Source organism: Pecten maximus, chromosome 9 (assembly GCF_902652985.1).
Source record: "Pecten maximus chromosome 9, xPecMax1.1, whole genome shotgun sequence".
NCBI lineage: Eukaryota > Metazoa > Mollusca > Bivalvia > Pectinida > Pectinidae > Pecten > Pecten maximus.
This window is the reverse complement of record NC_047023.1, coordinates 10,723,057-10,750,289: the sequence shown is the minus strand read 5'-3', so window position 1 is coordinate 10,750,289 and position 27,233 is coordinate 10,723,057. Positions and strand designations below refer to the sequence as shown.

Below are 27,233 nucleotides of genomic sequence, written 5' to 3'. Positions count from 1 at the left end.
TGCTCCTGATGTTGATAATCCTGTTTGAGATGTTGTCGTTATAACAGAAATACATCACGCTTTTTGAGTTGATGAAAACACATTTAATTGTGGTGTCCTTACGAGATCCAGGTCGTCTTTATGTAGGTGTAGTAAAAACAATACATCATCTCTTGCGATCAGCAAGGAAGACGGAAAGCAAGAATAATAAAGAGGGTGTCGACAAATTCATTGTGCCCTGCACTAATTTGTATTGTTTTAATAGCTCTAATCTAATTCTCAGAAAAGCTTGTGGGCGGCTGCTCCCTCAATATTTACAACCGTCAACAACACCCTGGGTAATTGAAAGTAATGTCTGCATGTTCGAAAATCTTTGCTAGGACTAGATCATTAACGATCCAACAGTTAAAGTAGCAATATTTCCGTCTAAACGTTGAAAACAATTTTTGTCATGATTTAGCCAGAACACTCATTATTGGTAATCAAATATGTATCCCTACGCATTCACTTCCGGTCATACAATATGAGACGAACATAAAAACAGGTAGTAATATTTAGTTAATTCACATATTTGCAACATGTTACGATATATGTGCGTTTTGGATTAATCTTGGGATTTGAACCTACGGGCTGATATATCATAAATCCGTGTTTAAAATCGTATCACATTATGCCGGATATCGTTGCGTGGTCATTGGATGTGTCATAAGGAGAATGGGGTGCGTTAAACTTGTTTTGCTTTTTTATGCAAATGATTGATGTATTAGCGTAATAGTCAATTCCATCGTTCAATACCCTTTTTTTTACAAACCCGTTATCCCTTCCCAATACATGTTCCGTGATGGATTAACCGAAAGGTCAAAGCATGCCATTCTCTGACTGATTTGCGAGAACCCATATTCACGTAATGCACTGGGTCCTTTGATTCGATAATTTACTCGGTCATGACGTTTCCGGATTAGGCGAGAGTCTGGAGAAAGCACTTCAATTGTCACAGAATCAGACAGCTGGGACATTACAAGTGTTTAGCGGCTTTCCAATGACTTAACACACACCAAACTATCAAACAAATGCATACCTGTTGCCCTTAACCTTCTCATTAAGTTTCGCAGCTTCAACTTCAAGAATATCAACATTTCATGATTGGAAACTTTTTTTTTTCTTTTTTTTTCGACAATTGATTATTTAGGCAGTGTGGTATGTTACAGATATTTAGATCTGACATGTGCTTCACGACATCAATTAATTACAGAAAGCCTTTTCTATATATTAGAATTAAGAAGTATTTATGTTTATTTATCGGCGCGTAATACACATTAATTGTGTCAAAATCGATTGTGTATTTATCCGATATTTGTAGCGGCAGGTATAAAGAATTATAGTTTTATTAAGAATTATTTGCACGCACGACTGCCATAGCATATAAGATGTCATTTCTAAGCTGAATTAGGTAACAGCTCGCTCACTAACATCCATCTGTCAATACATATTTTTTATTGGTAGGAACATGTGTTTCCGTATGGTTGATACACTTACCGTTCGTTAAATATCATGTGGTTCAGATTTCATTTACATACGCCCTACCAGAAAGTATTGAAAAATCGTAAAACAAAACATGGTGTTGTTTAACCATTAAATAGTACTAAGTCAACATGAAACAGTGATCCCTATGTTATTGATATGAGACTCAATCTCAGTGCTATATCAATAAGCGTTAGAGTGGACATTTAACTACGTGTGGCATTGTTCTCAGTTGCTAATAAATGTGTAAATTACTCAAAATGACCCTGTGATCCATATCGATTTGTACACATTGCAAATATTTAGTTTCCTGTCAAATATAGCAACGTGACCGCGAAATCGATGTCGTACTTCCGGTTCACGTGTTGACGGTATACATATATACATATACATGAAATACCATGGACAGTGATGTCGGACAAATGAATAGGTTTTATCTACGACTCTGAGTCCAATTTTGTCTACCATTCCGTGTCAAATACGATGTCCCATTCTTTTCCATTAGACCATGTCGTCATTTCGTTGGAAGCATCACTTTTAAAGAAAGCATGCTATTTGGCACTTAATACAATGCAATGCGCCCCCTTGGCACTTAATACAATGCAATGCGCCCCCTTGGCACTTAATACAATACAATGCGCCCGCTATGTTGCAGTGTATCGATGCCAGCGTGACAGTTCATTATATATAGTAGATTTAATTAATGTCCGTTAATATTTGTTGCTAGGGTTCTATGTATAATTAGGAAACAAACCAAAAATATAGATTATATAAAATTAAGCTCCAGCACAGGCCAAGTGCTCCCAACCCCTTGTAGAACACAACACAATACCTCATTGTAGTTTACAATAATTTTTGCTACATCGGTTTGTGCAGCGTACTGTGGTCCTCTACACGTCTACAACAAGACCTTATCTAATTCTGATCAGCCACACTAAAAATCACATTCAGCACGCGGTCATCAGGAGCAACCCTCCTTTCATTACCATACGTATTAAGATGGGACATATGGCAATGTATAAAGCAAACCTCTGACCTATAGATAACCGACAGCGATGATGTATTTGCATATAGGCCTAATGCGGTGTTGTTACAGACAGTATGGCCTGCCATCCGGAAAACCCACCGTTTACTAGGGGTAATTGGGCATTCACAAAACAAGCTGCTTTATGATATTACCCCGGCGTCCTGATAGGGAACGTTTTATAGATTGTATTCATAACGTTACACAACTAGCACACACTATTGCAGACGAACGCTGTCGATAATATTTTGTGATAAAAAGGTTCTGGATCTTTGCAGTTTTAAGGCAGAACTTTGAAGGAAATATTATGTTAAACGTCATTAGCCAAGTGTTACACATGCACTTTTAAAAGTGCAATGTACCATCCTGCTATGACAGTATCACCTATTTCGTGCAGCAATAGTATTAGCGGGGTTTTCTTTCTTTTTGGAAACCGATGATTTATGTTAAGTACTTTTTGCAATAATGCCCATTACAATTAGTAGCACTGTCAACCATTTTGAACATCCACAGAAGATATGTATGTGCTGATAAATCGTCTGCTATCGGATAAAACTATCCGAAGGCACCACTGCTGTGCTAATTGACGTTACATTTCAGATCCACGCAGAATCCTCATCAGTTCATAGTATATGCAAATATATTCTAGTCCAGCACATTTCGGTCATACATATGTAGTGATCTTTGCTTAGCGCTCAGCATATTTGGAGTGGGACGACTGGTTCGCCCGTTGTCAGTATAATGTGACCGGGTGGGGTGTGCTGCTGGGTGTCTTCGGCAGTATGCTTCAGTGAGATAGCACTTTAAATCGGCAAAAGTTCCGGCCTATCACAAGGAGACTTAACACGAACATACCGCAGCCTCCCAAAACACGCATACGCAATCACCACACGCATGCATGTCACACGCACGGGAGGCCGTCCTTAAATGACCTTGGCTGTTAATAGGACGTTAAACAAAATAAACCAAACCAAACCTTTGCTTTCACGCTATTTTCTGCATTAGAATGATAGTATAACTGTCAATTTGACAGGCCTTATCTCAAATGGCTGACCAAGGGTAATATCAGTAATACTTTAATAAAAGTAAAGAATTCGTGGTCGTTTTTATTACGAGCCCTCGCAATTATTTAGCCTTTCTTTATCTGATATGTTTAACCTCATGTAAAATAGGGAAAATGGCGTCTTTCTATGAATATCGATATATATCATAACAATATCACAATAACATAACATGGCCGCGATATGCTTATCCCCATTAAAATGAGATATCGGGGAAGTACATGGTTACCTATCTATTTAATTAAGATTAATGAACATTTCTGGCACAGCACAAAAATAACAAAACTTTCTAGCAATAGTATCAACAAATGTTATGTCATGTTTAACTTATTTGATGCATTGGGCTACGAATCCATGCGGGTTTTCATCCGAATACATGCTTTTCAAAACTTGAAACTGCGTTTTGTAACGAATGCTAGATTGACATTGATGTTTCCCAGAAATAGAATTTGTAGCGATGTCTGGATCGTCTCCAAGGACTTCTGTGCCATAACCGTGGAATGAGCTATTCACTAAAAGAAGCCATTTATAATGATCATATAACTTGATTATATAATTGATTACAAATTAGTAGGAGACGAACTTGCACGAAATGTACAAACAATATGCAAAGAAGCCTGCTTTATTAGATAATTCACCAATCAGAAAATACAATCTAATATGAAAAGTAGAAATATGAAATATCAAAGGAATTCAATAAACTTCTTCCGTTTAGATTCAATAAGAAGAATAACGTCCAATGATGTTTTTGATGTTTTAATGTTTGTTTACTGGTGGTAAATGTTAACGGTTTGCTTCAGTGGATATTCCAACAAGTCCATGCGATACGTTACGCGTGGAATGGTTACCTTTCGACGGCTCAAATGCTGTTGCGAAGCAGCGGTTCAAGTTCAAGATCTTTATTAACACTGTGTATTTGTTTGCCCGTTTGTTTGCTGGGCTTACCACCCCGTGAACAGCCAGGGTCATTGTGAGGCGGGGTATCCTTGTAGTACTGTAGTTGGTGACAACTCCACTTAACGACATACGGGAGGGCCGTCGCAGGGCATCCAGAGCAATTAGAGTTAAGTCTCTTGCGCGCGGACACTGCCACGACACCATAGACCGGCCTATTTTCTCAGCATCTCGAGAAAGATAAACAGACACGTGTAGGGAGCGTCGAACCACTAACCTCGGATCTTCACCTGAGGTTACATCCCCGACGCTCTAGCTGACTGAGGTAGTACAGTCCCTGTCTTCCGATTAATCAGTATACCACATATACATAATATACCTACCGTCTTTGCAAAATTTTATTTCGTATTTGTAAATGCTTACTGCGAACTCCACACCAATACTGACTGCCGTGCATGTCCTGTGGCAGTAATGACTATGTAGATATACTTTATAGTTTTAATTGTCATCTGAACAACGTTGCTGTGTATGTCCCCTCCCCCTCGTGTTGTGTACTGTATGACTCCCTCGTGTTGTGTAAGACTCCCTCGTGTTGTGTAAGACTCCCTCGTGCTGTGTATGACTCCCTCATGCTGTGTATGACTCCCTCATGCTGTGTATGTCTTCCTCGTGCTGTGTATGTCTTCCTCGTGCTGTGTATGTCTTCCTCGTGTTGTGTAAGACTCCCTCGTGCTGTGTATGACTCCCTCGTGCTGTGTATGACTCTCTCATGCTGTGTATGACTCTCTCATGCTGTGTATGACTCCCTCGTGTTGTGTAAGACTCCCTCATGTTCTGTATGACTCCCTCGTGCTGTGTATGACTCCCCCATGTTCTGTATGACTCCCTCGTGCTGTGTATGACTCCCTCGTGTTGTGTAAGACTTCCTCGTGCTGTGTATGTCTTCCTCGTGCTGTGTATGACTCCCTCGTGTTGTGTAAGACTCCCTCGTGCTGTGTATGACTCCCTCGTGCTGTGTATGACTCTCTCATGCTGTGTATGACTCCCTCATGCTGGGTTTGACTCCCTCGTGCTGGGTATGACTCTCTCATGCTGTGTATGACTCCCTCATGCTGGGTATGACTCCCTCATGCTGGGTTTGACTCCCTCGTGCTGGGTATGACTCCATTATGCTGGGTTTAACTCCCTCGTGCTGGGTATGACTCCCTCGTGCTGTGTATGACTCCCTCATGCTGTGTATGACTCCCTCGTGCTGGGTATGACTCCCTCGTGCTGGGTATGACTCCCTCGTGCTGGGTATGACTCCCTCGTGCTTGGTATGACTCCCTCGTGCTGGGTTTGACTCCCTCGTGCTGGGTATGACTCCCTCGTGCTCTGCATGACTACCTCGTACTCTGTATCACTCCCTCGTGCTGTGTATGACTCCCTTATGCACAATTGAGAGACGTAACATAATTATTATGATTAGTGTGACGTCAAAGCAACCTAGTTTTACATCGGGTGTTTGCAGCGTATCAAAAACATATGATTACACGGATGTTTGTGTATGCGGCCTAGGTCAAACGGATCCTTGTAAACATTCAACATTTCAGGAATAATTGGGTTTTGTGTTGTTTATCATATGCTTTTGTCTCTTCTAACCCCGTTCTCATATAATCCTGCCTGTCAAACTTAGCAGTCAGCCTAGCTTCATTGTATTAATTACCTTTTAAATATTGGTTATTATTTTCTACCGAATTTAATTGTGTGACCTTTTCTGCAAAAGTAAAGCGACATGTAAACGTCCATTATTTATCCTATTGCTAATATATGTTAAATTACATTCAGGCAATGATAGGTCAGAGGTCAATTAACTTTACATTTACGAGCTGATATGCAACGACGCCAGGACATAAAACGTGCATATACGCAGACGGCGACACGAAAAACTGTTAATCTGAATTTACATTGAGGTTCCAAAAATACTGCAGCACAGATGTTACTTAACATCGTGATATTAGCATTCTGTTTGATTTGTCAACGTTATCACATTTATGTATATTTATATGAATTTGAATATATCGTAATGAGTTCTTTTTGGGTCAAAGTCTCTGACATTTTTGTGGTATTTGTTTGACTTTATAAATATCTAGGGGCTGCCATTGTCGTACCGGTGAGGATGTATTCGACGTATGTTACGACTGTCTGTGCTGTCGTCCCAAAGCTCCAGCTGGCTACCGCACGCATTGTCAAATGTTCTATTTTGAGAATGCTTTCTGATTCATCTTTAACAAAATTGAATCAGGCAACCGCAATGTCTTAATCAAGATAAATACTTGCTTAAACAAGCCGTGATTGTTATTATTTTCAAATATCTTCCCTACGACGTAGATAATTATGATTTTAATGTTTTTAAATTCAAGGTTATGATGGGTTGTTTATCCTAAATAGAACTCAATTTAACACGGCCATCCTTAGTCGACTATTTGGGGGGAAAGCGAGGATAATTCTGCGATGGGCAGAGATTAAATTTAAGATGTTATAAACCTAGTTTATGATACAGTAAAAACAGTGAAACAGTACAGTTTTCGTCACCACAACCCCGCTCTAGTAACGGAACGCGCTCTGTACAAGGCGCAATCTACCAGCAGCACAAATTATATAACACAATCAAAAACTCCGCTGATTATTTAATACCCTGATAGACCTTCTTGAGACGTAACACACACATTTGTGTGGATAAATTGCTACCAGATAATCTAATCAAGTCATTTACGTAAATATTCGAAGGAGAGATACCGTGTGTGTTAACTCGGCAACAGCACTCGCGATTGTCTCCTCATAAAAACCGTTACTAAACTGTTTTAAATGCGCGCGATAGGATGTATGCTTTATATCGAGGCAAGCTGATTTAGAGAGGGAATGGAATTACCATCAGATATATCTACATAGACATGGCGTACCTACACCACGGACAATATCAGATCGCTTGGAATGCAATGAGGCCCGGATTATATAGTGTGTGTAATCGGCTATGGGAGGGCGCATAGCTGCGTGTCTATGCGATTGATATTGGTGGTAAAACATTTACTCTTCAATAACATCAATAATTATTTTAAGTAGCTTCGTGTTTTTGAGCAAAGAGTTTTATGGGTACACATTGGTGATGTCTAGTAGTGCTGAAAGTGATATCCCAAGACTTTGCCCACGATATGTATGTGACAATGATGATGAGGTACAATTAATCAGATGGAACATTCCCTCTTGAATGACATAACTAATTTCTCTGGGTTCTATGCACAGTGGCGTTGAAGTGCAGTTAATCAACATAGCTTCGGCAGTTACATTGCATATCGTTCGGCTTCATGTTGAACTTAATACAACCGACGAGACCAATCTTAACAAATACATGAAATACCATATCCATTACTTTCTCTCTGGATCAATAAGGAAACTTATCCTCCCGAAGACCTGACATCCTTTCCGTTGTACCCGAATGTGCATTTTTTGTATGTATTAACATAATTTCCATCCGTTCACTATGAATAAAAACTTGTTATGGTAGAGTGTGATTATATAAAATTTACGTTATGTAATCCTACAGTCACAAATTAAAGACAAAAATTGTACTCGTGTATATATAATAATGATAGCACAACTCGAGTGAAATCCTATGGGGCTTCACTTTTAGGTCTGGTAGGTAGGGGCTTGGAGGATTCTTGCTTTCTATCCCAGTCGATGTCAGATGGTTTACGTATATATTTCTTGCATTACCATACGACATCGTCGATGGCATGTGATCATGCACCATATTTATATACAGAACATCATCCTTAACGTAAAGGAGCAATGCCAACGCCGCGGATAGCATGACAGGTTAGGTATATATGCTGGAAGTGACAGGGTGATGCCGGCTTGTGAGCTGCCTGACAGGTGGTCATCACCTGTCAAACTCGCATCACACTTGACATATCCATCAACAATTTCAATCATATAATAATAAAACAATCTAAATTGAATTTGGGACTGACATCACCATCATATATTGAAAAATCAATTGTCAGAGCAGGTCTCTTATTTATGTGGTATGATTAGCGTCAAGAGGATCCAAAAGCAATATATACGTACACTGTTTGTTTTACAGCTGTACGTATACGCTCACACATTGGCCCGTGGTTATTAAGGAGAGTATTAAGCTTCAAAGGTCAAGTTATGTCGTTTTGCCAAAAAAGGGAAATCTGCATGCTTCCCTTTAATCATCTGGTTCTTGAAATCAACCGATTGTAAAAAAACAAAACAAAAACAAAAAATGCATTTCAATACAAATCAATGTGATTTATTTACACATAAGAGCTGCAGAATCAATATTGGAAGATCGCCTGGTTTGTTTTCCGAATTGTTTGAAGATCAAGATATGCTTTCACTGTACATATCATTCCCTAGCGTATTACTTTGCATCAGAATTTCTGCCACGGTGGCGGATTCTTCTATTTTGTATTTCTCGTAGGTTCCGGGCTTTCTAGTTGTATTTAAAGAGATGGATGATATCGAGGTTGAAACGAAAACCTAATTATCAATATAAACCAATAATGAGCACAAAAGATAAATCTAATGGGAAACCTTGGAAACAGGTTTGGTTTGGGATTATTTAACGTTCTATCATCAACTACAGCCATTAAGATCGGCTTTACCTGTATACGAGATGCATACGTATGATGAATGTGTTTGTGTTTGGAGGCTGCGATAGATCTTTGTCTGTCTCCATGTGAGAGCGCGGAACTACTGAAAAGGTTACAAAGGGAAATGAGAAAACAAATATCTACCATCGTTGAATGTGTATAAAAATAGCATTTCTCTCAACAAATAAAAATCCAAGTTCATTTGCAGAAGTAAAAGTATCCATTTAAATTAGCGAAAGATTGTTATATAATCAACGTTTGTCAGGTGTTCCTAAAGTGCCGGAAGTAATCAACATCGTGTTTAATTAGACCTACGTAAATGCCAGCTTTTCATTTGTTCGCTTAAAATGTATCTCATACACTGAGCTGCACTAATGATATCCATATTGTTGTAAGTTGTAATAAGAACGTTGACCCTACTGGTTTTCTAAAAGACTTCATGTTGTCAACAGTTTTGCGCCATCACAAGGAAACAAACATTTCGCAACCTCCAACGTGCACAAACTCATGCATCTCGCATACGTGGGAAGCCGTCCTTGAACAACCATACCAAATCAAGCATGTTCTACAATTGTATACCTTCTGATAGTACCGTATGCTAATCAACGCATGTTCCATGCTCAAAACGTAAGCAGCAGACCTTGTCACAGGATCACTGATAGCTGATTTGCATAAACTTTATAAAATTTCTATTAATATATTGGATTATGTTATATCATGTATTCCGTATGGCGACTGATCTTCATTCGAAATGAAATGTAGAGAGTTATTATTGGTGGTTTTATTTAAACATAACTGAATGACTGAGTATGTTTGATTTTATTTGAAAGTAGAAATGAATAGCATAATAATCTGGAAAACGTTAGATAGAAAGATACTAAATATCTAACCAACCATGCAGGCTAGGGTCAGTCAAAATTAGAAACAGTCTGAATTATAAAATGCTGACCATTATACATGCGATCGTGGGAAACTCTTTATCAAAAAAAGAACACTGAAATATAAGAAAACATCAAATTAATACAAACTTAAATCGTCACTATTTATACTATTGATGATATACTTTTTGTTTTCGACCAATCAGACCATTGCTGTATATTCGTCACATGGAAATCTGCGACATGTTGGTTCGGATTCAAATGTTGCGAAGGTAATATAATAAGTTACTTTGCTGCGCTTTTACCATAAGAGTTGTAGTTTCTAATAAAGATACTCATTCGACAACAATTCTACAATGAGATGTTACCTGGTAGGAGCAGAAATTGCGTTGGGACGCCAATTCAAAAAGATGTCGTCTTGTCGTCCAGCTTATCAAAATAATAATTTGACGTCACAGTCAATTTCATTTCTGTGTTCGATATCAACGCAGACCCCATGACAGCAGACCTTCCATTAGGGCGCGATAGCTAAGTCGGTTAGAGCGCCGGCCACGTTATCTCATGTGATTATCAGAGGTACGTGGTTCGACTCTAGGCCAATGGCCCTCCCGTACTTTGTTCATTGAGGCAATCACCAACTACTACACGGAGACCCTGCCTCAAAATGACCTTGTTTGTTCCCGTTACGATAAACCAGGCAAATTAAATCAATCATATGACGTCACGTCACTAATTTCTGCGTTTTATTTCGATGCATAGGCTTTTTAGAGATTTTTTTTTTTTTTTTCATCTTTAAAAATCTAACACATGATTACTGAATGATTTCCCCCGGAATACAACATATATTTCAATCGTATGACAGGCTATATCGGTATTATGTCATACTTTTGATGTTATATTTAACTGGAAACTCTAAAATATCCTATATGTATTATGCCGAAGGCAGATTGTACCCCAGGTGAGGTTTCGACGCTGGCAAAAGCGGATACCATCGGATAAAATCATTTATTTAACAAAAAAGAACATCTAAGAAATTCTAGCCATCCTATTGATAAACACAGGTGTTTCAGAGATACTGTTCATTTGATAGTTTATAAAAGATGACCTGAATGGCATCTAGCACAATAAAAAAAATAGTTTCCACACTGTGATGAACCTGCTGCAAGTTTGTGCAGACTGCACGTTACTCTCACGTGCAATGGTCTCCTATCACACCGTTACATAAGCCCGCATATCTTTTTGTACTTCGCTACGGATCAAGGTGTTAATGTAAGCTGTGGGTATAGATGACATTTGATAACGCTGTAAACATTTTCGATAATCGCTACTTTCACGAAAGCTACAGAAAATATACACGTCAATATATAAAAAAAACACATTTGAAGGTTTTAACGAAGCCTATTCCCTAGCACTGTTTCGTGTTCTGTGCCCTAATTATAGTTACATTTTGTATCTACAGGACGTTTTGTTGAATGATTAATGTTTTCTCGTTTTATAAAGTTTATCGATATCAGATATAGAGGATGTAACATTCTTACCCGGTCTTCCAACATTGGAACCCATGCTTCTATTAAGGAGACATTGGAAAAACCAAATAGATATCCCGGCCCCAATTACCACACTTGGGATGTAAAATATTTCCTTTCTTTCTCCATTATTCACTCTCTCAGTGCTTTATTTTCGTCTATAAATATTTCCTTAACACCTTTCCTCATATGACTCTGGTTTTTGTAAATATGTTAAACCCCTAAAAACTAAACAACAAACTTCCAACATTGAATATTATTTATAAATGCAAATATATCAAATTTATGCATGTACTGTGTTTTCATGTTTTAGGTTGTATTAATTAATCCCGTGTCAGAGCTGTTCACTTTTACGATTTATATAAGCTTTCCCTACCGTGAAGGTGTGATAGAGAAATGACCAACTCAAGGGATGAGATTGCTGTCATGAGTATCACCCTGAGGTTCGGAGATTTCTCTGTCACGTCCTCAAAGTAAGGGGGCCACGGTGGCCGAGTGGTTAAGGTTTCCCGACACTTTATCACTAGCCCTCCACCTCCGGGTTGCGAGTTCGAAACCTACGTGGGGCAGTTGCCAGGTACTGACCGTAGGCCGGTGATGTTTCTCCTTGTATTTCGGCTTTCTTCCACCTTCAAAACCTGGCACGTCCTTAAATGACCCTGGCTGTTAATAGGATGTTAAACAAAAAAACAAACAAACAAACCTCAAAGTAGGAGATGCTTATTTTTCTCCCATCATGATATTTCATTCACGCGTAGTCTAATTATCAAACTATTTTAGAAATATCGCAGTGCAACACTATGTCTACGTGGCTTGATTGAAATGCCATCGTGGCGTTATTGCAACGTCGCCAGTCCCTGTTACCCGCAATACCCAAAGGGTCCACAGAGAAATCACACTGTACGGGGTGACCGACAAATCTTGAACTGATAAGATAGGAGACAAACATGTTCATGGTGTTGGGAATGTTTTTTTCTTAGTCCCCTGTCAACACGGATCTAAATCCGAGACGACTTCTTGCTAAATCCGAGACGACTTCATGCTACCCCAGTTTCACGATTCCACCAGGGAAGATTGTTCAACTTTATACACTTGATATAAGTTTCTTCTCGCATGCAGTACTTGGTGAAAGAAAAAAAAACTCTCTGATGAATTCCATGTTGGGAATTTCCAGTCACGCCAATCAAAGTGCAATTTCAATATTACTTCTCGATGGTCTGTTCAGGATTTCATGCCTATTACGAGTCGGGAGCGGAAAGCAGTATTTTGAAAACCTGCAGTTAGCCATTTTAAATTGTAGGGCTGTACGTTAGAGCCATTGTTAAATGGGAGGTTTCCGCTCGGCGCTTTCCACAAAATCCTATACATAGAACATGCTGTCATTGTTCAAAACGTTCCCTTCGTAGAACGGTGGAACTACTAAAATCACGCGACCAGATATATGGCGTACCACGCGGAGATAAAATAGACGATGTCATTCGGATCTTTGCGTGCGTGACTATTAATTTTTTATCGTTTAATGCACTATATTTCTTGTTGTTTTGCTTACAAAAGTATTTCCTCATTTACTTTGCATCATGCAAAATACCGAAATCCAATCACATTCTTTAAACAAAAACAATTTTTTATCCTCACATAAAGTATATTGTTGTACATTGTGGGTGCTGGAGACGTCACACTGCGTGACCTTTCCCGCCAGATTTTGTATATATAGTGTTCTATACTGACAGGTTTGAGAGCTTTAGAACTCGAGGGAGAGTCACTGGGTCTGATAATGCGTTTGATGCAGTTAGTATCGACCATGGCTAAGTATTAAATGTGTTAAACTTCCATCACGATGTTTAGTGGATTTTTCTATTGGTTTTCGCCTCGTTTTTCCTGTACCAGATGTAAAAGAATGTTATAACTGGGAAATCGGGAAATGTGGCTTGTGCAATTCGTAGAATATCCTATATTTGTTTGGAAAATCGAGGAGGAATACTGTATGCAATGTATACATATATGTTCATGTTCTAAGGCGAAACAAAAAAGGTTTATGTGTTTCTGTGATGGGCTGGGTGGCTTATGATGGATCTTATATTGGCCATAACGACAGTTGTAAACTTAGCCATGTATGAAATAGGATTACTACACATGCATGTTTGCGTGTTTAATATTGTGAAAAGACATAGAATTGAGTAATAATGCTCAAGTTTTGACAAAAATTTGGAAACACCTGAAACAAGTAACTAAGTATATTTCATCTATCGATATCAGACATTATTTTGAAGGAATGTGCAAAATGTATCTTAACAATTCTGGACCACAAACCAGTCTCGTAGTCCTGTTCACGTACTTTTGTGATTATCTGGTAGGGAAACCTTGGATGAATAATACAAATGATAACAGAAGTGTATTTCACTTGTACGGAAATAGATGAAAAAGAGAATAAATATGTATTACATAGTATCGTTTTAGATACATTTATGTGGGCCAGCGTCTGAATTGAGTGTACCGAACAAAATCTCCATGAAATACAACCTGATGTCATCGTTTTAATTTTAAATATCTAACTGAAACCCAAACGACTTTTAATTACAAAAAAAAAAAATAATAATAATAATGTTTATGACGGCTCAAAAAATAGATAGAGACCTTCACTCTACTTGGGTTACACAAATTTAAGGGGCCGCGGTGGCCGAGTGGTTAAGGTGTCCCGACACTTTAACACTAGCCCTCCACCACTGGGTTGCGAGTTCGAAACCTACGTGGGGCAGTTGCCAGGTACTGACCGTAGGCCGGTGGTTTTTCTCCGGGTACTCCGGCTTTCCTCCACCTCCAAAACCTGGCACGTCCTTATACCCCCATCACACTAGGTCACGTTTCCACTACGTCCAACCACGTCCTCGAAAAAATTGAAGAACGCAATGCGAACGCAGAAAGAACTTGTACAACGTAGTAAAGACTCAATAGAAACCGATTAGGACGTGTTATGGTCTTCATGGACCTGGAGGACGTGAACAAACTTTGAGCATGTTCAAAAAAAGCGTAGCGAGGACGTGGTCCAATCAGGACGTAGCAAGAACGTAACAGGGACGCAGTACCAGCGGTATTGACGGGGTAATGACGTAACCAAAACCCAATGAGAACTTCGTTGACGCAGTGGAAGCGTAGCGCTGATGGAAAGGATTGTATTACGTTCTCATTGCGTTGTCAGTGCGTTCTTGCTACGTCAATGTAGTTCCTATTGCGACCTCTCTACGCTTGTACAATGACCAAGGTACGCCAATACCACGTTGTTGATGACCACGTTAGGTTTCCAGTACGTTCTTACGGTGCTCATTAAGTTTACGACACGTCTGTCACAGGTTACGACCACGTCAAAACCACGTCCAGAGGATCGGCTGTATAAATACTCAATTCAAATTCTGTTTCGTCGCCACTGTCATGGCCCTCTATCTCTGCCCTACCTGTACCAGTCGAAAAATGCGGTTCTTCGTCATCATCGTTGCTTGCTTCGGATGCAACAACGCTGGCAACTGGTGGTGGATTTTTTTAGCATTTTACCTCTGCCTCTCCCACCACGGCCTATTGTGAATATTGCAGGGGAATGGAAAAAAGAAACAAGTCAAGTTGTATTTATAGGGAACGGGCAAACGCAGAGAGAACGTAGTAATTACGTAATGCAAGCGTAGAAAGATCTTTTTGGACGTAGTAAGAGCGTATTAAGAACACACAGAGCGTGGTGCACGCGCGAACATGCGCGAGATAAGGTCTTAGTGGAAACGTGTAGGACGTAGTAAGAACCCAGCAAGGACGTAATGAGGGCGTAATATGAACGTGACAACTGCAAAATTCTCCATTTTTGCCACGACCCCGTTGCGTTTCTCGAAATTTTAAGGACGCAGTGCGGTCTTCGTGGTCTTTGTCTAAGTGTGATGGGGGCATTAAATGACCCTGGCTGTTAATAGGACGTTAAACAAAAACAAACAAACAAAATACACAAATAATCAACATGTCTACAAAAAAGATAGTAATATTATCATGATTCGTATACTCTTTATGTATAGAACTGACGAGGTCAATAGCACAAAAGGTAGAGTCGCATACGCACTATTGTCTCCTTCTGGATACTGATGCTGCCTACTGTAATGTTTTCTACAAGTCTTATATATTCTAAACTGATTCCATAACTACGTATACGCCCGTCCTCCTAGTCGTGCAATTAGCCATAATCCTGCGATACGAGGCTACTTACAACTCCAGACAACAGTTGCACACCCTAGGGCCCGGATGATAATATTTCACCATCAATGGGATAACAAACTTTCCGAGAATACTATCAATAATTGAAAAAAAAAGTGTTATCTTTACCATTAATATTGTTTACATTTCGTAGGTCACATATTGCTTCCATCATTCCCGAACGTGCTGACTGATTGTATTACGCTAGAGATACATATCATATGCATATTCGATTACAAAACGGATGTTTAATACATAGTGTTTAGGTGTCTACCTAACACAATGCTAATTGTTTTTGTTCGTTTCACTTACATGAGTCAATAGAAACTCATTAGACCGTGTCTTGTAGAATTATTTTTAGATGTTGTTGACATATGACGTTTAAAATATTTGTTCAGAAAACCAACGTCCTTCAATTCTTTTATGTTCTTTTGTCAAAAATGACTCAAATTGTCGATGGCCCTTGAACAATACAATACAATATAAAACAATAAAATACACCGTAAAACGTTCAGTGTCTGTATTGTGGTAGTATACATCCCGTTATAGTTCCCTCTCACTACCGTTCAGTGTCTGTGTTGTGGTAGTGTATAGTTCCCTCTCACTACCGTTCAGTGTCTGTATTGTGGTAGTGTATATCCCGTTATAGTTCCCTCTCACTACCGTTCAGTGTCTGTATTGTGGTAGTGTATAGTTCCCTCTCACTACCGTTCAGTGTCTGTATTGTGGTAGTGTATAGTTCCCTCTCACTACCGTTCAGTGTCTGTATTGTGGTAGTGTATATCCCGTTATAGTTCCCTCTCACTACCGTTCAGTGTCTGTATTGTGGTAGTGGATAGTTCCCTCTCACTACCATTCAGTGTCTGTATTGTGGTAGTGTATATCCCGTTATAGTTCCCTCTCACTACCGTTCAGTGTCTGTATTGTGGTAGTGTATAGTTCCCTCTCACTACCGTTCAGTGTCTGTATTGTGGTAGTGTATAGTTCCCTCTCACTACCGTTCAGTGTCTGTATTGTGGTAGTGTATAGTTCCCTCTCACTACCGTTCAGTGTCTGTATTGTGGTAGTGTATAGTTCCCTCTCACTACCGTTCAGTGTCTGTATTGTGGTAGTGTATAGTTCCCTCTAACTACCGTTCAGTGTCTGTGTTGTGGTAGTGTATAGTTCCCTCTCACTACCGTTCAGTGTCTGTATTGTGGTAGTGTACATCCCGTTATAGTTCCCTCTAACTACCGTTCAGTGTCTGTGTTGTGGTAGTGTATATCCTAGAACAGTGTCTGTATTGTAGTAGTATACATCGCGTTCCCTCTTGTTACTTGACTAGTATTACACCATGTGATATTCAGTTTTAGGTTCGTTTTAGAACGTTTTGCCTCATACTCTCTCAGATTATGACTAACTAGTACGCATTAACTTCGTGTAACAGGATAGAACGTTCGGTGTGTTATGTTGTATTGTTGAGAATGTTCGTTGCGATGGAATCTCAATCCACTGCTAGAATTCTACCCTTTAATGTCAATTTCTGTAGCAGGCACAAGTAGCAAAGATCGCCCATGACAGTGACAAATACAAATTAGATCTTATTCAGTAATACCATGATTATCTTGCTGAAATCATGTACAAATCTTAAGGGAATTGAAACTGCTGAAGAAGATCGCGATCTAAAGTGCAGATTTCATAGAGTAAAATATCACATGTAATTAGGTAGTATCAAAGTGCCCCGTCGTGCTTTTGATTAACTTGATTAACCTACTTTCAAAAAAACAGCATATGCTCGCGTAATTATGCAAGTCTAATCGATTCACAACATGTAAATTCTGCCTTGATTTTTCGCTGATAAATGATGTTACCGTTTGTAACATGGTCAACTGGCTATCAGCTGGTGTAATTGTACCGGGATAGGACGAGTGATCATCAAGTTGCGGCGTCCTCATATATATTATTGTTCATACAGTCGATGGGGAAGACTAGGTTTACGAGTTTGCTGAAAACCTGATCAACTTAAAGATAGTTAGAATTCGAAAACTGTGTTATAATGCCCCAGTTGTTAATTACTAACTGGTTGACTAATTTGTCAATTCATTCAAATCACTGAGGGCCAATTCCGAATCTGAATTGGTTATTAAATCTCGAAAGCATTGTCAGAGCTAAAGCAACATTTGTCGATAAATCCCGTTTTTATCGAAACTTGGGAGCGGAAGCATGAGAAATTAATCCTGATGCTGTGAGTGGTATTTAACTGTATATCGTCAGTGCTGTACTGTTTTATCAGTAAATACATAAATGTTGAGTGTGTTTTGTTTTTTTTTATCTTAATTTGTCTGTATTGATTTTGTTGTTTATCTCTGTATTTATGTTATCAATACGTGTCGAGAGGATGTTTATATCTCTACATATTAGTGTCGAAAGGTATTGGTAATATATATATATATATAAGTGAAATAAAAAAAACATAAGTTGGATTTTTTATTTCACTTTTATATTTCGTCCGAAAGGATAAAAACAATTTATTATATCTCTCTCTCTATATGTGTGTGTGTGTGTGTGTGTGTGTGTGCAATACGAAGGAGTAATGATAAATAGCCTGCCCATGCCGGGACTCGAACTATTGACCTCTGGCTCTAAAGGCAAACATCCTACCATTAGGCTAAAGGGAAATCCCCCCTAGTATGCACTAGTTAGGTGACCAGTCTCTCTACTTTTACATATATGTGTGAGGGCATGGTGATATCTATATATGTGTGGTGATATGGTGATATATATATATATATGTGTGAGGGTATGGTGATATATATATATGTGTGAGGGCATGGTGATATCTATATATGTGTGAGGGCATGGTGATATCTATATATGTGTGAGGGTATGGTGATATCTATATATGTGTGAGGGTATGGTGATATCTATATATGTGTGAGGGTATGGTGATATCTATATATGTGTGAGGGTATGGTGATATCTATATATGTGTGAGGGTATGGTGATATCTATATATGTGTGAGGGTATGGTGATATCTATATATGTGGGGGTATGGTAATAACTATATATGCGTGTGGGCATGGTGATTACTATATATATATGTATGAGGATATTGTGATATCTATATTTGTTCGGGGTTATGGTTTGTTTCTCTGTCAAGAAAGGGAAATAACCCCTCTTATTGAACATGTATTTCTGTTACATAATTCACTAACAGATATACATGTATGGTTGTATTTATTTATGGAAACTTGAATGTACGTTGTGCATAGATGAACAATCAATGATTTTGTCATATAAGATAACAAGTTTTAACAGCTGGTATTGAGTCAATATTTGAGTTGATGGTGAAATTATGTGACCAATATTTCCTTTATGATGTTCTGCATCGTTCAACATTGTCTAACGCTCCGTGTATGTGCTTAAAGACACCCCCATATAACGCTTGTCTTGGCTAACCTATGTGCACCATGCGTGCGCTAAAGGTGAGCCTGCGTGCAGTCTTATAGTTAATCATTGAATCAGTTCGTTGGTTGGGAAATCTAACGGTGATCATCAGTCACACTTTCATTTATTTTAATGCATGCAATCTACGATGTACGAGCCAAATGCATGCCAAATACTTTACCGAAATATTAGTATGTAGGTCAAAGGTCATGCTTAAGAAATGTAGTCAGTCATCTAGGCGAATGAACTGTATGCACAATATTAAAATGTCTTTAGCGTTATCGATAGCAGATTTGTTTACTTATAAATACAAGCCATTAGAAAGTATTGAGATAAATATGCTAGTATTTGTATAGAAATACCGCTTTTTAAGTTAAGAAATAATATTGTAAATTACTCTTACTCGTTTTCTAATTCAATGAACATACAACTTCATGATATATGTGCTTGTCATTGGCCATCGAACGAAATGTATCCTTTTGTCTGACTTTTGAACTCCTTTTTGTAGTTTCCGGTCGAACTGTGCGTCGCCAGACAAATCCAGAGTTCGTCCAAATAGGACGGAGGGAGATCACAGTCCACAGAGGGGAGACGGTCGTCCTTAAGTGTGCTATCAGGAATCTGGGACCAAGAGAGGTGAGTCTGGGCTCAGAGATAAACTAGTATACTGTATGTAAGTACCATAGAGGTCAGTGGAGATGAATCGGTAAAGTTATACAGCGGTGACCCCCCCACGGGTATATACATGTCTATATATTTATATAGGTATTGGTCTAATTACAGAAATAAGGTAAAGTACGTCCATGGATGTAACAGATAGTATATATGTCTAGTATGTACAAGCATCAAGTACAGAGATTTGATCTGAGGTCATAGATAGTGTATTGGACTTCTTTGATCAACGCTAAAACGTTCTGTTCTATAAGCATCGAAAGGCGAGTACTGAGGGCAGGGATTAAGAATTGGCAACAACACGTGACCTGGTAGAAAACGAGTCCGCGATACATATATAACCTCTTTCTTGTATGAATTGAACTTTCCTTATACACAACATTACTGTTTTGGGATTTACAGCGAAATCAATTTGCTAAAATGTGTGATGCACTTCAATTAAACAATGGCTTCTCTGGGTAAATATCCTGAAGTAATCAGTGTTACGGTGAATATATGCACACACTTATTTTTAAATGGTTAAAGTGGTTAAGTAGTCCCGACACTTTATCGCTAGCCCTCTACCTCTGGGTTGCGAGTTCGAAACCCACGTGGGGCAGTTGCGAGGTACTGACCGTAGGTCGGTGGTTTTTCTCCGGATTTTCTCTGGTTTTTCACCTTCAAAATCTCGCGCTTCCTTAATTGGCCCGTCCTGTTAATAGGGCGGTAAACCTTAACCTAAACTACAGCAAGGCCTAATGGGTTGTTAGGGTTGTGGAGCCTTGGGGTGAGCCTCTAGCACCAGTTATACTTAGTATGCGTCATAGAAATATATATGACGTCACTTAACACTTTGGGTTATTGCAAGGATTTGCACACTTATAAAATACATTCGTCTGTATCAATAAATTCTTTATCCCGCACGTGCGATATCCCTTAAAACGTGACAATCAGTGTCATATCTGTCGTCATCTGCACGAGGACTGTTTCCATTGGTTTATATTCAGGTGTAACCTGGCCACAAACATACACTTATGTGAATATTTAATGTGTAATGATAACTCGAACATAAAATTGCGGAAAATAGAGAATAAAATTGATAATAGATTTAAATAGATACCCTTGCAGCTTGTCTTGATCAAAGACTCTTAGAATCTGTAGTTCTAGATTACTTAATGTCACGATATTTTAACAATGATAAACCTCCATATTGTGCAAGGAAAATGAGATCCATAAAAATATATTGATCGGCAGACATCATCTATCATTGATACACTTTTAGTCGTAACAATAGGTTTTATTGTCGAAATTATGATCACATTTGGAAATATTGTATTTCTTTATGCGATCTGAAGGCAGGCATGTTGAATGTTTCTTCATATATGAAGTGGTTCTGCTGTCATAAACCTTAATCTCCTTTGAGACGATGGCATTGCCCTGAAGTTGACCTAGATTAGTATGGCGGGTGTCGTCGTGATCTAGATTAGTATAACGGGTGACGTCGTGACCTAGATTAGTATAACGGGTGTCGTCGTGACCTAGATTAGTATGACGGGTGTCGTCGTGATCTAGATTAGTAAGACGGGTGTCGTCGTAACCTAGATTAGTATGACGGAAGTCGTCGTGACCTAGATTAGTATGACGGGTGTCGTCGTAACCTAGATTAGTATGACGGTGTCGTCGTAACCTAGATTAGTATGACGGGTGTCGTCGTGACCAAAATTAGTATGACGGGTGTCCTCATGACCTAGATTAGTATGACGGTGTGTCGTCGTGATCTAGATTAGTATGACGGGTGTCGTCGTGACCTAGATTAGCATGACGGGTGTCGTCGTGACCAAAATTAGTATGACGGGTGTCCTCATGACCTAGATTAGTAAGACGGGTGTCGTCGTGACCTAGATTAGTATGACGGGTGTCGTCGTAACCTAGATTAGTATAACGGATGTCGTCGTGGCATAGATTAGTATAACGGGTGTCCTCGTGACCTAGATTAGTATGACGGGTGTCCTCGTGATCTAGATTAGTATAACGGGTGTCCTCGTGATCTAGATTAGTATGACGGGTGTCGTCATGACCTAGATTAGTATGACGGGTGTCGTCGTGACCTAGATTAGTATGACGGTTGTCGTCGATGAAACAGAATATACTTGCTCCTCCGGAGCGCCTGGTCTGATTCTCCTTGTACTTTTTGCATGAGTCTCTATGCAAATCTGTATTTTAGAAGTGCGCGAGAGGTCTTACTGTATGAGGAAACCAGACTACCCAAACCCACGTGGTCGGGCAGGTGACCAAATACCGTTTCCATATGCACGTCAACGTGAGAGTCAAGTGTGTTACCACTGTGCCACCCAAACATCAATGCTTAGGAACAACGAATATTACTATCAACAAATATATGCTCATGTTACAATGTAGTAAACACCGAAACACGCGTATATTACTTATCATTGTGAGAAGCCGTCTTAGTATGTCATTTGGTACATGTAAGAACGAGTCGAGAGGTTCGTTTAGAAGCTTATGTAATGTCAATAGTTTCAAGTCCAACGGACATGACATGTTAACATAACATGTATAATATGTACAGTGGTGAATTAATTGATGGACTTCACCGAAACTTAAATGAGCGGAAATAACACTCCAACACTCCATTGTCCCCAAGCGTTGTAAAATCGTAACGTGGTTCAAAGCAAGTGTCTGTACAATTAATGTATCCTGTTCATATATATATTGCCAATAAGTTTACGTTTGGAAGTTAAGGTAAAGTAGTTTACTACAAGATGTCTAAATCATTCATGTTTTAAATGGCGTAATTCGTTCATTAACGTTAAACGTCACTATTTAGACAGGTACTTCATTAGTGAGGAGGTGTATTAGAAGTAAACTCTTTGACTGCTTTCAAGGTAGTGTATATTCGTTTATCGGTACTGGTCTTCATAGGCAAAGTGCGCTTTACACTAAGCCATATATCGGTATACATGTACGGTACACAGGACATTATTATCTTAGGCAATAGGTAATTTATTTATATGAAGCATGTTGGGAAACAAACTACACACGATATAAACAGCAGCTCATTAACGTTTCTGTCTGTACTTGTACAGATATATTCCAAACTCCAGTCGGAAACTGCATGCATACGGACAATGATGTTTCCAAGTTATAAATTATAGGACGGATGTTCCGGCCAAAAGGCCAACACTTTCCCAGCGAACTGATATTGACCGAACCCACCTACATCAATAAATCATACAGGAACAGAAATAACCCCATAAAAAGATTCCATAGACAAGTACATGTATTCGGTTTTTGGATACACATATCAAAGTTCTCCCAAAATAAATATGTACATGATTGAAGTAACCCTTTGCTATTATACAAACTTAATGATGTCTGGTTATTTTTGTCGCTGTATTTGCTATACAGCATTACTACATAATATAGATCAACAATACTGCTACTGTAAATGAATGTATTTAAGCGGTAATCTTATTTTAGCGGTCACCTTTTTTATGCGGTAACCTTATTTTAGCGGTAATATTGTTTTAACTGTAAACTTATGTTAGAGTGTTTTGGTCCTGGAAGCTTTCCGCTAAATTATGATAGTGCTAATTGTATTTTATCTAAATTAGTTTCTATGGCAATCATGGTGTACTAATTCATAGTTCCGCTAATCTGTTTCAATTTAGATTTGCGCTAAAATTTGAGCTCACAAAATTTGATACGTTTACAGTATTTTAACATTAACCACAAAAAGGCAACCTGAACCTGAACATGTTAAACCTGTACATTTTACATAGTATGACGTAACGAGGTATTGTTTACAATGACGTCAGAAAGTTAATAATAATAGCATTTTCTAAAAGGACTAATGTATAATTTCTAGTACAGATATATTACTAGGATCAATTTTACGGGGTATATATCATACATGACACATGTACATGTATTAAACTCCATGTAAGAGTTTAAAATGGACTGGGTCGTTATATTTCAATATATCTACACCAAAAAGTGTCGTATCAAACATAGCACAGGCGTATGTATAGGAAACATCTGGCAACGTCAGCTAAATTGCGTCTCGGAGAATATTTGAAATATATAGACCCAGGCGGTTTGTTTTGTAGATTCTCCCTGGTAAACGTTGCTACTCTAACGATTGTGTTACACACTATAATTTGCCCTATATCATACACTAGTGTCCTACTGGTATTTCAATGACCCATGTTTTTACATTCAAGGTTAATTGCGGCCTGTTTTATGTTTTATTTTTCATTTAATTTTCTATTTTTCAACCATTAAGGTATCTGATTGTTTGCGTAAAATGTTTCACTGTCGTAACACGATCGATCACAAAACACAAATAAATGCTCAGACATGCAGTTTTAGCATGCGAGAAACAATGACTGTTACCACGGAGAGATACGAGCATTCAGCATTTATAGCATTTTTCACGCAGTGGAAATGATAAAATAATTTGGAATAATAACAATAATGAAAAAAATATTCCTGATATTGATATTGTTCATCGACGATGCGATGTTATTTTAACTAACAATCTAAGTGAAACATTGTGTGAGAAGTGTTACATATTTTGGTCACTTTTTGTCAGAAATTATGAACACGCCTATGTCAGCCTTTTCTTGAATGGTGAACATAACTAGGTCAGTCTTTTCTGGAATGATAAAAGTAACTTTGTCAGTCTGTTCTTTAGTGTTGAACACGCCTATGACTGCCCTGTCTTTGGCTGGTGAATATAACTACTTCATTCTTGTCTGGAATGGTGAATATAACTCGCTTAGTCTTTTCTGGAGTGGCGAGCATAACTAGGTCATTTTTTTCTGGGGAGGTGAACATAACTAGGTCAGTCTAGCCTTGACTGGTGAACAGAACTAGGCCAGTCTAGCCTTGACTGGTGAACATAACTAGGTCAGCTCTCTCTGGAGTGGTGAAAAAAACTATGCCAGTCATGTCTGGAGTGGTGAACATAACTAGGTCAGTCATGTCTGGAGTGGTGAACATAACTAGGTCAGTCATGTCTGGAGTGGTGAACAGAACTAGGTCAGTCATGTCTGGAGTGGTGAACAGAACTAGGTCAGCTCTCTCTGGAGTGGTAAACATAACTAGGTCAGTCATGTCTGGAGTGGTAAACATAACTAGGTCAGTCATGTCTGGAGTGGTAAACATAACTAGGTCAGTTTTTCTTGGGAGGTGAAAATAATTAGGTCAGTCCTGTCTTTACTAGTTACCATAACTAGGTCATTTCTGTCTGGGGTGGTGAACATAACTAGGTTAGCCTTGTCTGGAATACTGAATATATATAGGTAAGTTTTGTCTGGAGTGGTGAACATAACTAGGTTAGCCTTGTCTGGGGTGAACATAACTAGGTTAGCCTTGTCTGGGGTGAACATAACTAGGTTAGCCTGGTCTGGGGTGAACATAACCATGTTAGCCCTGTCTGGGGTGAACATAACCATGTTAGCCCTGTCTGGGGCGAGCATAACCAGGTTAGCCTTGTCTGGGGTGAACATAATCAGTTAGCCCTGTCTGGGGTGAGCATAACCAGGTTAGCCTGGTCTGGGGTGAACATAACTAGGTTAGCCTTGTCTGGGGTGAGCATAATCAGGTTAGCCTTGTATGGGGTGAACATAACTAGGTTAGCCTTGTCTGGGGTGAACATAACTAGGTTAGCCCTGTCTGGGGTGAGCATAACCAGGTTAGCCCTGTCTGGGGTGAACATAACCAGGTTAGCCCTGTCTGGGGTGAGCAAAACCAGGTAAGCCTTGTCTGGGGTGAACATAACCAGGTTAGCCTGGTCTGGGGTGAACATAACTAGGTTAGCCTTGTCTGGGGTGAGCATAACTAGGTTAGCCCTGTCTGGGGTGAGCATAACCAGGTTAGCCTTGTCTGGGGTGAACATAACCATGTTAGCCCTGTCTGGGGCGAGCAAAACCAGGTTAGCCTTGTCTGGGGTGAACATAACTAGGTTAGCCCTGTCTGGGGTGAACATAACCAGGTTAGCCCTGTCTGGGGTGAGCATAACCAGGTTAGCCTTGTCTGGGGTGAGCATAACTAGGTTAGTCTTATCTGGAATGGTGAATATAATCGTGAAAGTCTTTTCGTGAGTTGTGAGTTGGTTTATGATATGATTTAGTGGCTCACCAGGCTAGCATAGAGATCATCAAAACGTTTTCTATCTTAATCTATATAAGTATGTATAAGTATAGACAAAGATTCAAAATAGTTCACCCATTATAAACGAAATTAAAACAAAAACAATGTCTGTCTACAAACTATAGTTCCAGAAGGTGGAATACAGAATGGTCACAAATGTAGCGTAAAACGTCATCAAAATCTCTTGATATTACATAGTTATTTTTTTTTTCAAATCCATCTACTAGATGTGGACAAAGGGAAATATGCTACTATCGTTTAAAGATTGCTTGATCTTTGCTTATAATGTGACACCATTTCATGATCACATCTATCAACACATACCAAGGGAGACTACCCATACAAACAGATATTCACGAAGATATCTACTATAGCAAATATTATTGATTATGTAAAATTGAAAAGAAGAAAATTCAAATTACAGATATGGTCGACAGGCAAGATGAAACATTAAGAAAATACATTATCATGTTACTAACATACAATGATGCCGTTAGGGAAAGAAACACGGCGAAGTAAGGACAAGATGTCCGATACGGCCAGTTTTATTTATTTATTGTATAGTCATGTGTTCAAAGTTTTCCAAGAAGGCGTAATGTGGGGTGTATCCCATTACGAGTCTGATAAGGATGACAAAACGACAGGCTGACGATAGCAGATATCTCAGTATCGTGTACAGATACGGCCAGAGGGTGGTAACGACCAGAGCTAGCCTGATGGTAATGTAACCACAACAATGGAATACAATTACTGACATCTGACGGAAATTGATTTACTCATGTGTACTGGATATACATGTAACCTAAATAAAACTTCGACATCGTAAAAATAGGAAAAACAATTATTAGCGGAGCTGAAGTGTCGATCTAATACAAGTTTACAAACTCATTATTTCCATTTAATCTTGGACATTATATATGATTTATGTAAACGATGACACAATTTTAACTATATTTCTATCTTTAAGTATTACATAACCATATTTAACGATAATTTAGCAAGAAAACAAAAATAAGTACATATTACATATTTGTAATCTAACCGTGCTCATATTGAAGAATAAGTGAAGAAAATTTCATTTTGTTCGGTGACTATTTTTTTTTTTTTTTTTTTGATAAAATTATTAAATTGCATTTTTTTATTCTATAAAATTTGTGGATGCTTGCAAAACTAATCTTCCCTTTTAGGTTTTGATATTTGTTTGTATTTTATTGTT

General features: G+C 38.7%; 1 protein-coding gene across 9 annotated transcripts in view; it reads left to right on the top strand.

Annotated features, from left to right (window-relative positions):
• The window catches only part of LOC117334131 (fibroblast growth factor receptor-like 1), a 285,047-nt gene that overhangs the window by 238,957 nt on the left and 18,857 nt on the right, over positions 1-27,233 (top strand). For all 9 annotated transcript variants that reach the window (XM_033893598.1, XM_033893597.1, XM_033893593.1 and 6 more), the window contains one exon: positions 19,701-19,828. In XM_033893598.1, coding sequence (XP_033749489.1) covers positions 19,701-19,828 — 128 coding nt within the window. The remainder of the gene's footprint in view (positions 1-19,700; positions 19,829-27,233) is intronic.